Source organism: Oncorhynchus gorbuscha, linkage group LG03 (assembly GCF_021184085.1).
Source record: "Oncorhynchus gorbuscha isolate QuinsamMale2020 ecotype Even-year linkage group LG03, OgorEven_v1.0, whole genome shotgun sequence".
Lineage (NCBI taxonomy): Eukaryota > Metazoa > Chordata > Actinopteri > Salmoniformes > Salmonidae > Oncorhynchus > Oncorhynchus gorbuscha.
Window position 1 is genome coordinate 100,599,869 of NC_060175.1, and position 14,205 is coordinate 100,614,073.

At 41.0% G+C, this 14,205-nt stretch overlaps 1 protein-coding gene across 3 annotated transcripts in view; it reads right to left on the reverse strand.

The window, feature by feature from the left end:
- Window positions 1-475: 475 nt before the first annotated feature.
- Window positions 476-14,205, reverse strand: part of LOC124032370 (S-adenosylhomocysteine hydrolase-like protein 1) — a 68,461-nt gene continuing 54,731 nt past the window's right edge. For 2 of the 3 annotated variants that reach the window (XM_046344726.1, XM_046344728.1), the window contains exons 14-17: window positions 7,624-7,692; window positions 5,586-5,664; window positions 3,242-3,362; window positions 476-859 (exon numbers count right to left, since the gene is read on the reverse strand). In XM_046344726.1, the coding sequence (XP_046200682.1) occupies window positions 853-859; window positions 3,242-3,362; window positions 5,586-5,664; window positions 7,624-7,692 (276 nt within the window). In that variant the 3' untranslated portion in view covers window positions 476-852. Of the gene's footprint in view, window positions 860-3,234; window positions 3,363-5,585; window positions 5,665-7,623; window positions 7,693-14,205 lie in introns of those variants that run through there. The other variant, XM_046344727.1, reaches the window with a different exon arrangement.

A 14,205-nucleotide genomic window follows, 5' to 3' on the forward strand; every position in this document is an offset into this window, starting at 1 on the left:
TCTAAAGTAGTGCACTATATAGGGAATAGGGCTCTGGTCTGAAGTAGTGCACTATATAGGGAATAGGGCTCTGGTCTGAAGTAGTGCACTATATAGGGAATAGGGCTCTGGTCTAAAGTAGTGCACTATATAGGGAATAGGGCTCTGGTCTAAAGTAGTGCACTATATAGGGAATAGGGCTCTGGTCTAAAGTAGTGCACTATATAGGGAATAGGGCTCTGGTCTAAAGTAGTACACTATATAGGGAATAGGGCTCTGGTCTGAAGTAGTGCACTATATAGGGAATAGGGCTCTGGTCTAAAGTAGTGCACTATATAGGGAATAGGGCTCTGGTCTAAAGTAGTGCACTATATAGGGAATAGGGCTCTGGTCTAAAGTAGTGCACTATATAGGGAATAGGGCTCTGGTCTAAAGTAGTGCACTATATAGGGAATAGGGCTCTGGTCTAAAGTAGTGCACTATATAGGGAATAGGGCTCTGGTCTGAAGTAGTGCACTATATAGGGAATAGGGCTCTGGTCTGAAGTAGTGCACTATATAGGGAATAGGGCTCTGGTCTAAAGTAGTGCACTATATAGGGAATAGGGTGCCATTTGGAACATACATATTGGTTTCTGCTCTTGTTTCAGATGATTGAAATGCATGAATTGATTCATATACCTAACAGACAAGTTAGATATTCTATTATTATTATGCCCGACAGTGTTAATAATACAGTTGAGATTCGGCATAAAAGCAAAATAATTATTCTTTCCCTTTTGTAACAATTTAGAAAATAAAATAGAGAATTAATCTTGTTTTTTTCTTCTCTCCCTCAGATGTTGGTTGCAGGTCCCCGCATTGTCCATTCCTGTCAATACCTTGGAGCACAGACAATAGATATTTCATTAAAACAATCATATAACTACAGTGGGATTTATTATTTTTAAAAATCACAAACAAAAGGAAGCCAATATCCATGTCATACAGAACCATAAATATAATATGATTTGTGTCGTCCCACGAGATGCTTCATGTCCCTTTCACAGAACCCCAAAACTACTACCCCTAAACTACTACCCCTAAACTACTACCCTTAAAACTACTACCCCTAAACTACTACCCCTAAACTACTACCCTTAAAACTACTACACCTAAACTACTACCCCTACACTACTACCCCTAAACTACTACCCCCAAACTACTACCCCTAAACTACTACCCCTAAACTACTACCCCTAAACTACTACCCCTAAACTACTACCCCTAAACTACTACCCCTAAACTACTACCCTTAAAACTACTACCCTTAAAACCACTACCCTTAAAAACTACTACCCCCTAAACTACTACCCCTAAACTACTACCCCTAAAACTACTACCCCTAAACTACTACCCCCACACTACTACCCCTAAACTACTACCCTTAAAACTACTACCCTTAAAACCACTACCCTTAAAACTACTACCCCTAAACTACTACCCCTAAACTACTACCCCAAAACCACTACCCTTAAAACTACTACCCCTAAACTACTACTCCTAAACTACTACTCTTAACTACTACCCCCTACACTACTACCCCTAAAACTACTACTCCTAAAACTACTACCCCTAAACTACTACTCTTAACTACTACCCCTAAACTACTACCCCCACACTACTACCCCTAAACTACTACTCCTAAACTACTACTCTTAACTACTACCCCTACATTACTACCCCTAAAACTACTACTCCTAAAACTACTACCCCTAAACTACTACTCTTAACTACTACCCCTAAACTACTACCCCCACACTACTACCCCTAAACTACTACCCTTAAAACTACTACCCTTAAAACTACTACCCCTACACTACTACCCCTAAAACTACTACCCCTAAAACAACTACCCCTAAACTACTACCCCTAAAATTACTACCCCTAAACTACTACCCTTAAAACTACTACCCCTAAACTACTACCCCTAAACTACTACCCTTAAAACTACTACCCTTAAAACTACTACCCCTAAACTACTACCCCTAAACTACTACCCCTAAACTACTACCCTTAAACTACTACCCCTAAATTACTACCCCTAAAACTACTACCCTTAAAACTACTACCCCTAAACTACTACCCCTAAACTACTACCCCTAAACTACTACCCTTAAAACTACTACCCTTAAAACTACTACCACTAAACTACTACCCCTAAACTACTACCCTTAAACTACTACCCCTAAATTACTACCCCTAAAACTACTACCCTTAAAACTACTACCCTTAAAACTACTCAATCAACAAAATATAAAAAAATCAAGAAAAACCCAGATCACTCCTACTTGACTGATTTCCCCAACAGCCAATCACCACACTAGAAAGGAAGGCGGGAATTCTACCCACCCCCACTTAAAATAGCCTCACCTGTCAGCGTAATTACAGAGGAAACCATTATCTGAAATGTTTGAGAGAATGTTTTTGTAATTTTTTTTTTTAAAGCTGACCTGGTTCTTTTTGCATGGCTTAACCAGTTGTGTGTCAGGGTTCTGTATGTCAGCCAGTCAGTGGTTCTTTACCGTTTCTATATCGAATTCCTTATTTCCTGAATGTGTCAATGATTTATTTTTGTATTTTACCTTTATTTAACCAGGCAAGTCAGTTAAGAACAAATTCTTATTTTCAATGACGGTCTGGGAACAATGGGTTAACTGCCTGTTCAGGGGCAGAACGACAGAGTTGTACCTTATCAGCTCGGGGATTTGAACATGCAACCTTCCGGTTACTTGTCCAACGCTCTAACCACTAGGCTACCCTGCCTATAGGAGTTTCCTTTCCTTTTCACCAAATACTCGATCCTTTATATATTGGTTTCTATTCCTTTGTCTGTAGTCATAGCCTAATGGTTTAGTTTGCCTTTGACAGTCACTCCAACCCTATCCCAGAGCTATTCTCTCAACGCCAACATTACAACAGTCAGCAGGTACCCTTAGTAGTTAAGAGCGTTGGACCAGTAACTGAAAGGTCGCTGGTTCGAATCCCTGAGCTGACTAGGAGAAATGTAACAGGGAGGGAATAAGTAAGGTGTGTGTGTGTGTGTGTGTGTGTGTGTGTGTGTGTGTGTGTGTGTGTGTGTGTGTGTGTGTGTGTGTGTGTTTGTGTGTGTGTGTGTGTGTGTGTGTGTGTGTGTGTGTGTGTGTGTGTGTGTGTGTGTGTGTGTGTGTGTGTGTGTGTGTGTGTGTGTGTGTGTGTGTGTGTGTGCAAACATTTCTCAATACCTGTAGTAGTTGGGTTTGAAGGGGCCGTTCTTGTTCAGACCCATGTACTTCGCCTGCTCATCAGACAACTCTGTCAGGTGGGCGTCAAAATTGGACAGATGCAAGCTGGCCACATACTCATCTGAAATACATGGGTGGCTTTGTGACGCGGTAGATCAAATGTTATTTGTCACATGCGCCGAATATAACAGGTGTAGGTAGACCTTTCAGTGAAATGATTACTGAGATGGATTTGCAACAAAATGGGTGTTTCCCAAAAATGGCACCCTACTCCCTATGTAGTGCACAACATCTGACCAGGGCCGATATGGTCGTGGTGCACTACATAATGAATAGGGAGCCATTTGGGACACAGCAACACTTCTGTTTGGAAAATGCGGTTTTATGGTAAAAAGCTTGAGGTTGTGACATTGAACCACACAACAAACTGAGCATTGAAAACTGTGAGTGGTTTCTATTCATCGAGATTTGATATCTACAGTGTTTATTATGATTTGATATCTACAGTGTTTATTATGATTTGATATCTACACTATTAATATTTGATATCTACAGTGTTTATTATGATTTGATATCTACACTATTAATATTTGATATCTACAGTGTTTATTATGATTTGATATCTACAATATTAATATTTGATATCTAGTGTTTATTAAGATTTGATATCTAGTGTTTATTAATATTTGATATCTACACTATTAAGATTTGATATCTACACTATTAATATTTGATATCTACAGTGTTTATTAAGATTTGATATCTAGTGTTTATTAATATTTGATATCTACACTATTAAGATTTGATATCTACACTATTAATATTTGATATCTACAGTGTTTATTATGATTTGATATCTACAGTGTTTATTATGATTTGATATCTACACTATTAATATTTGATATCTAGTGTTTATTAATATTTGATATCTACACTATTAATATTTGATATCTACACTATTAATATTTGATATCTACAGTGTTTATTAAGATTTGATATCTACACTATTAAGATTTGATATCTACACTATTAATATTTGATATCTAGTGTTTATTAAGATTTGATATCTACAGTGTTTATTATGATTTGATATCTACAGTGTTTATTATGATTTGATATCTACACTATTAAGATTTGATATCTACACTATTAATATTTGATATCTACAGTGTTTATTATGATTTGATATCTACACTATTAAGATTTGATATCTACACTATTAATATTTGATATCTACAGTGTTTATTATGATTTGATATCTACAGTGTTTATTATGATTTGATATCTACACTATTAATATTTGATATCTACACTATTAAGATTTGATATCTACACTATTAATATTTGATATCTACAGTGTTTATTATGATTTGATATCTACAGTGTTTATTATGATTTGATATCTACAGTGTTTATTAAGATTTGATATCTACAGTGTTTATTAAGATTTGATATCTACAGTGTTTATTAAGATTTGATATCTACACTATTAAGATTTGATATCTACACTATTAATATTTGATATCTAGTGTTTATTATGATTTGATATCTACAGTGTTTATTAAGATTTGATATCTAGTGTTTATTAATATTTGATATCTACACTATTAAGATTTGATATCTACACTATTAATATTTTATATCTACAATGTTTATTATGATTTGATATCTACACTATTAATATTTGATATCTACACTATTAATATTTGATATCTACAGTGTTTATTAAGATTTGATATCTACAGTGTTTATTAAGATTTGATACCTACAGTGTTTATTATGATTTGATATCTACACTATTAAGATGTGATATCTACACTATTAATATTTGATATCTACAGTGTTTATTATGATTTGATATCTACACTATTAAGATTTGATATCTACACTATTAAGATTTGATATCTACACTATTAATATTTGATATCTAGTGTTTATTAAGATTTGATATCTACAGTGTTTATTATGATTTGATATCTACACTATTAATATTTGATATCTACAGTGTTTATTAATATTTGATATCTACACTATTAAGATTTGATATCTACAGTGTTTATTAATATTTGATATCTACACTATTAATATTTGATATCTAGTGTTTATTAAGATTTGATATCTACAGTGTTTATTAAGATTTGATATCTACAGTGTTTATTAAGATTTGATATCTACACTATTAAGATTTGATATCTACAGTGTTTATTACGTTTTTAATCAATAAGGCTCAGTTCAATCCAAATGGCACCCTATTCCCTATTTAGTGCACTACTTTTAATCAAAGCCCTATGGGTCATGGTCAAAAGTAGGGCACTATATAGGGAATAGGGTGCCATGGTCTTACCCATCTTCTTAGGCAGCAGATAGACATCCTGTTTGTAGCGTCCCTCAGGAGCATTGAACAGTTCAATCAGAGCCAGAGCCTGCGGAGAGACACAGACCACCACAGAGTCTCAACGCTGCCAACATCCCATTCCCACAAAGCTCAGGTAGCAGCAGAACAACAGGAGAACAGAGTACCTCTAGTCTCGTCTTCAGCAAACCGCCAACACTTGAAGTAGGACAAGTACCACGTCTGTACTGCCATGCATCCCAGTATTTCTAATGTCAATGAATGACTCTAAATAAACTAGTATGTGTACATCTGGGGAAAAGCAATTGAAAACCGGTGAAAGTTCAATTGTGATGATACAATGCATCTAACTGTTGTATTTCTATGTGTTGATGTTCTGATTGGATCGGTCTCTATGTAAATAAACAATGTCAATATGTAAATAAACAATGTCTCTATGTAAATAAACAATGTCTCTATGTAAATAAACAATGTCTCTATGTAAATAAACAATGTCTCTATGTAAATAAACAATGTCAATATGTAAATAAACAATGTCTCTATGTAAATAAACAATGTCTCTATGTAAATAAACAATGTCTCTATGTAAATAAACAATGTCTCTATGTAAATAAACAATGTCTCTATGTAAATAAACAATGTCTCTATGTAAATAAAAAATGTATCTATGTAAATAAACAATGTCAATATGTAAATAAACAATGTCTCTATGTAAATAAACAATGTCTCTATGTAAATAAACAATGTCTCTATGTAAATAAACAATGTCTCTATGTAAATAAACAATGTCTCTATGTAAATAAACAATGTCTCTATGTAAATAAACAATGTCTCTATGTAAATAAACAATGTCAATATGTAAATAAACAATGTCAATATGTAAATAAACAATGTCTCTATGTAAATAAACAATGTCTCTATGTAAATAAACAATGTCAATATGTAAATAAACAATGTCAATATGTAAATAAACAATGTCTCTATGTAAATAAACAATGTCAATATGTAAATAAACAATGTCAATATGTAAATAAACAATGTCAATATGTAAATAAACAATGTCTCTATGTAAATAAACAATGTCAATATGTAAATAAACAATGTCAATATGTAAATAAACAATGTCTCTATGTAAATAAACAATGTCTCTATGTAAATAAACAATGTCAATATGTAAATAAACAATGTCAATATGTAAATAAACAATGTCAATATGTAAATAAACAATGTCAATATGTAAATAAACAATGGCAATGTGTAAATAAACAATATGTCTCTGAGTAGTAAATAAACAATGTCTCACCTGAGTAGTAAATAAACAATATGTCTCACCTGAAATAAACAATGTCTGTGATTGAAATAAACAATGTCTCACCTGAGTAGTGGCTGTGATTGAAACAATGTCTCAATATGGCTAAATAAACAATGTCAATATGTTTCACCTGAGTAGTGGCTGTGATAGACAGGACAATATGTCTCACCTGAGTAGTGGCTGTGATAGACAGGACAATATGTCTCACCTGAGTAGTGGCTGTGATAAGACAGGACAATATGTCTCACCTGAGTAACGGCTGTGATTGACAGGACAATATGTCTCACCTGAGTAGTGGCTGTGATTGACAGGACAATATGTCTCACCTGAGTAGTGGCTGTGATAGACAGAACAATATGTCTCACCTGAGTAGTGGCTGTGATAAGACAGGACAATATGTCTCACCTGAGTAGTGGCTGTGATAGACAGGACAATATGTCTCACCTGAGTAGTGGCTGTGATAGACAGGACAATATGTCTCACCTGAGTAGTGGCTGTGATAGACAGGACAATATGTCTCACCTGAGTAGTGGCTGTGATAGACAGGACAATATGTCTCACCTGAGTAGTGGCTGTGATAGACAGAACAATATGTCTCACCTGAGTAGTGGCTGTGATAGACAGGACAATATGTCTCACCTGAGTAGTGGCTGTGATAGACAGGACAATATGTCTCACCTGTGTAGTGGCTGTGATTGACAGGACAATATGTCTCACCTGAGTAGTGGCTGTGATAGACAGAACAAACGTAGGCACTGTAGAACAGCTCAGATTCAAAAGACGACCCTGTAGGAAACAACACACACACACACACACACACACACACACACACACACACACACACACACACACACACACACACACACACACACACACACACACACACACACACACACACACACACACACACACACACACACACACACACCAAAACAGTGGTCAATTGCAAAGCCATTCTCAGGGTAACACCTTTCAAATCAAAACAGAGATTATGAGAGATCATTTGTAGTGTGAGGTTGTAGTGTGTACTCTACTGTGAAGGGATAGTGTGTACTCTACTGTGAGGGGATAGTGTGTACTGTACTGTGAGGGGATAGTGTGTACTCTACTGTGAGGGGATAGTGTGTACTGTGTGGGGATAGTGTGTACTCTACTGTGAGGTGATAGTGTGTACTGTGAGGGGATAGTGTGTACTGTGAGGGGATAGTGTGTACTGTGTGGGGATAGTGTGTACTGTGTGGGGATAGTGTGTACTGTGTGGGGATAGTGTGTACTCTACTGTGAGGGGATAGTGTGTACTGTGTGGGGATAGTGTGTACTCTACTGTGAGGTGATAGTGTGTACTGTGAGGGGATAGTGTGTACTGTGTGGGGATAGTGTGTACTCTACTGTGAGGTGATAGTGTGTACTGTGAGGGGATAGTGTGTATTCACAGTAGAGTACACACTATCCCCTCACAGTACACACTATCCCCTCACAGTAGAGTACACACTATCCCCTCACAGTAGAGTACACACTATCCCCTCACAGTAGAGTACACACAACCCCATCACAGTACACACTATCCCCTCACAGTACACACTATCCCATCACAGTACACACTATCACCTCACAGTACACACTATCCCCTCACAATAGAGTACACACTATCCCATCACAGTACACACTATCCCCTCACAGTAGAGTACACACTATCCCCTCAAAGTAGAGTACACACTATCCCATCACAGTACACACTATCGCCTCACAGTACACACTATCCCCTCACAGTACACACTATCCCCTCACAGTAGAGTACACACTATCCCATCACAGTATACACTATCCCCTCACAGTACACACTATCCCCTCACAGTACACACTATCCCCTCACAGTACACACTATCCCCTCACAGTAGAGTACACACTACCCCCTCACAGTAGAGTACACACTATCCCCTCACAGTAGAGTACACACTACCCCATCACAGTACACACTATCCCCTCACAGTACACACTATCCCCTCACAGTACACACTATCCCCTCACAGTACACACTATCCCCTCACAGTACACACTATCACCTCACAGTACACACTATCCCCTCACAATAGAGTACACACTATCCCATCACAGTACACACTATCGCATCACAGTAGAGTACACACTATCCCATCAGAGTACACACTATCCCCTCACAGTACACACTATCCCATCACAGTACACACTATCGCCTCACAGTACACACTATCGCCTCACAGTACACACTATCCCCTCACAGTAGAGTACACACTATCCCATCACAGTACACACTATCCCCTCACAGTACACACTATCCCCTCACAGTAGAGTACACACTACCCCCTCACAGTAGAGTACACACTCTCCCCTCACAGTACACACTCTCCCCTCACAGTACAAACTATCCCCTCACAGTAGAGTACACACTATCCCCTCACAGTACACACTCTCCCCACACAGTACACACTATCCCCTTACAGTAGAGTACACACTATCCCCTCACAGTACACACTCTCCCCTCACAGTACACACTATCTCCTCACAGTAGAGTACACACTATCCCCTCACAGTACACACTCTCCCCTCACAGTACACACTCTCCCCTCACAGTACACACTCTCCCCTCACAGTACACACTCTCCCCTCACAGTACACACTCTCCCCTCACAGTAGAGTACACACTATCCCCTCACAGTACACACTATCCCCTCACAGTACACACTCTCCCCTCACAGTACACACTCTCCCCTCACAGTACACACTCTCCCCTCACAGTAGAGTACACACTATCCCCTCACATTACACACTCTCCCCTCACAGTAGAGTACACATTCTCCCCTCACAGTACACACTCTCCCCTCACAGTACACACTCTCCCCTCACAGTACACACTCTCCCCTCACAGTACACACTCTCCCCTCACAGTACACACTCTCCCCTCACAGTACACACTCTCCCCTCACAGTACACACTATCCCCTCACAGTACACACTATCCCCTCACAGTACACACTATCCCCTCACAGTACACACTATCCCCTCACAGTACACACTATCCCCTCACAGTAGAGTACACACTATCCCCTCACAGTAGAGTACACACTATCCCCTCACAGTACACACTATCCCCTCACAGTACACACTATCCCTTCACAGTACACACTATCCCCTCACGGTACACACTATCCCCTCACGGTACACACTATCCCCTCACGGTACACACTATCCCCTCACGGTACAAACTATCCCCTCACGGTACAAACTATCCCCTCACGGTACACACTAGCACCTCACAGTACACACTATCCCCTCACAGTACACACTATCACCTCACAATACACAGTATCCCCTCACAGTACACACTATCCCCTCACAGTACACACTATCCCCTCACAGTAGAGTACACACTATCCCCTCACAGTACACACTACCCCCTCACAGTAGAGTACACACTATCCCCTCACAGTAGAGTACACAATATCCCCTCACAGTAGAGTACACACTATCCCCTCACAGTACACACTACCCCCTCACAGTACACACTACCCCCTCACAGTACACACTATCCCCTCACAGTACACACTATCCCCTCACACTACACAACAGGGGTCAAAGATGGGAAGACAAAGCCATTAGTTACATGTTAGTGGGAAACCTCACAGGCCAAGTCACTATTTTGTTGTGTTTTCAAAAAGAGTCAGGTTTGGAAGCAGACAAAGGTGACAGAAAGGTCATCAGGATACATCTCATGGAGGAAACCTATCCGTGTGCCTATTTTGTAACGCTAGAATGTTTTTATAGCTCTTTGAATCACAGACAAAGGTTTGGGAAGGAATAAAGTACCCTGAGATCCGAGCTAAAGGTCATTCTGTTTCGCTATTGTTTCACTCAGTGCTCCATGTTACTAAAGCAGTGTTCCCCAAACAATAGAATACACACTATCCCCACACACACTATCCCCACACAGTACACACTATCCCCTCACAGTACACACTATCCCCTCACAGTAGAGTACACACTATCCCCTCACAGTAGAGTACACACTATCCCCTCACAGTAGAGTACACACTATCCCCTCACAGTACACACTATCACCTCACAGTACACAGTATCCCCACACAGTACACACTATCCCCACACACACTATCCCCACACAGTACACACTATCCCCTCACAGTACACACTATCCCCTAACAGTAGTATCACACTATCCCCTCACAGTACACACTATCCCCTATCACCCCTCACAGTAGAGTACACACTATCCCCTCACAGTAGAGTACACACTATCCCCTCACAGTAGAGTACACACTATCCCCTCACAGTACACACTATCACCTCACAGTACACAGTATCCCCACACAGTACACACTATCCCCACACACACTATCCCCACACAGTACACACTATCCCCTCACAGTACACACTATCCCCTCACAGTACACACTATCACCTCACAGTACACAGTATCCCCACACAGTACACAGTATCCCCACACAGTACACACTATCCCCACACAGTACACACTATCCCCACACAGTACACACTATCCCCACACAGTACACACTATCACCTCACAGTACACACTATCCCCTAACAGTACACACTATCCCCTCACAGTACACACTATCCTCTCACAGTACACACTATCCCCTCACAGTACACACTATCCCCTCACAGTAGAGTACACACTATCCGCTCACAGTACACACTATCCCCTCACAGTAGAGTACACACTATCCCCTCACAGTAGAGTACACACTATCCCCTCACAGTAGAGTACACACTATCCCCTCACAGTACACACTATCCCCTCACAGTACACACTATCCCCTCACAGTACACACTATCCCCTCACAGTACACACTATCCCCTCACAGTAGAGTACACACTATCCCCTCACTGTATACAGTATCCCCTCACAGTAGAGTAAACACTATCCCCTCACAGTACACACTATCCCCTCACAGTACACACTATCCCCTCACAGTACACACTATTGCATCACAGTAGAGTACACACTATCCCCTCACAGTACACACTATCCCCTCACAGTAGAGTACACACTATCCCCTCACAGTACACACTCTCCCCTCACAGTACACACTATCCCCTCACAGTAGAGTACACACTCTCCCCTCACAGTACACACTCTCCCCTCACAGTACACACTATCCCCTCACAGTAGAGTACACACTCTCCCCTCACAGTACACACTATCCCCTCACAGTACACACTATCCCCTTACAGTAGAGTACACACTCTCCCCTCACAGTACACACTCTCCCCTCACAGTACACACTATCCCCTCACAGTAGAGTACACACTATCCCCTCACAGTAGAGTACACACTATCCCCTCACGGTACACACGTGGTCCTTCTGTAGCTCAGTTGGTAGAGCATGGCGCTTGTAGCGCCAGGGTAGTTGGTTCGATCCCCAGGACCACCCATACGTAGAATGTATGCACACATGACTGTAAGTCGCTTTGGATAAAAGCGTCTGCTAAATGGCATATATTATTATTATTACACACTCTCCCCTCACAGTACACACTATCCCCTCACAGTAGAGTACACACTCTCCCCTCACAGTACACACTCTCCCCTCACAGTACACACTCTCCCCTCACAGTACACACTATCCCCTTACAGTGCACACTACACACTCTCCCCTCACAGTACACACTCTCCCCTCACAGTACACACTCTCCCCTCACAGTACACACTCTCCCCTCACAGTACACACTCTCCCCTCACAGTGAACACTCTCCCCTCACAGTACACACTATCCCCTCACAGTACACACTATCCCCTCACAGTACACACTATCCCCTCACAGTACACACTATCCCCTCACAGTGAACACTATCCCCTCACAGTACACACTATCCCCTCACAGTACACACTATCCCCTCACAGTACACACTATCCCCTCACAGTACACACTATCCCCTCACAGTATCCCTTCACAGTACACACTATCCCCTCACAGTACACACTATCCCCTCACAGTACACACTATCCCCTCACAGTACACACTATCCCCTCACAGTACACACTATCACCTCACAGTACACACTATCACCTCACAGTACACACTATCCCCTAACAGTACACACTATCCCCTCACAGTACACACTATCCCCTCACAGTAGAGTACACACTATCCCCTCACAGTAGAGTACACACTATCCCCTCACAGTACACACTATCCCCTCACAGTACACACTATCCCCTCACAGTACACACTATCCCCTCACAGTACACACTATCCCTCACAGTACACACTATCCCCTCACAGGAGAGTACACACTATCCCCTCACAGTACACAGTATCCCCTCACAGTACACACTATCCCCTCACAGTAGAGTACACATCCCCTCACTGTATACAGTATCCCCTCACAGTAGAGTACACACTATCCCCTCACAGTAGAGTACACACTATCCCCTCACAGTACACAGTATCCCCTCACAGTAGAGTACACACTATCCCCTCACAGTACACAGTATCCCCTCACAGTAGAGTACACACTATCCCCTCACAGTACACAGTATCCCCTCACAGTACACAGTATCCCCTCACAGTACACAGTATCCCTCACAGTCCCACAGTACACACTATCCCCTCACAGTAGAGTACACACTATCCCCTCACAGTACACAGTATCCCTCACAGTAGAATACACACTATCCCCTCACAGTACACAGTATCCCTCACAGTACACAGTATCACCTCACAGTAGAGTACACACTATCCCTCACGGTAGAGTACACACTATCCCCTCACAGTATCACCTCACAGTAGAGGACACACTATCCCCTCACAGTAGAGTACACAGTATCCCTCACAGTAGAGTACACACTATCCCCTCACAGTATCACCTCACAGTAGAGTACACACTATCCCCTCACAGTAGAGGACACACTATCCCCTCACAGTAGAGTACACACACTATCCCCTCACAGTAGAGTACACACTATCTCCCCCTCACAGTAGAGTAAACACTATCCCCTCACAGTATCCCCTCACAGTAGAGTACACACTATCCCCTCACAGTATACAGTATCCTCTCACAGTAGAGTACACACTATCCCCTCACAGTACACAGTATCCCCTCACAGTACACACTATCCCCTCACAGTACACACTATCCCCTCACAGTACACACTATCCCCTCACAGTAGAGTACACACTATCCCCTCACAATACACAGTATCCCCTCACAGTAGAATACACACTATCCCCTCACAGTACACAGTATCACCTCACAGTACTCAGTATCACCTCACAGTAGA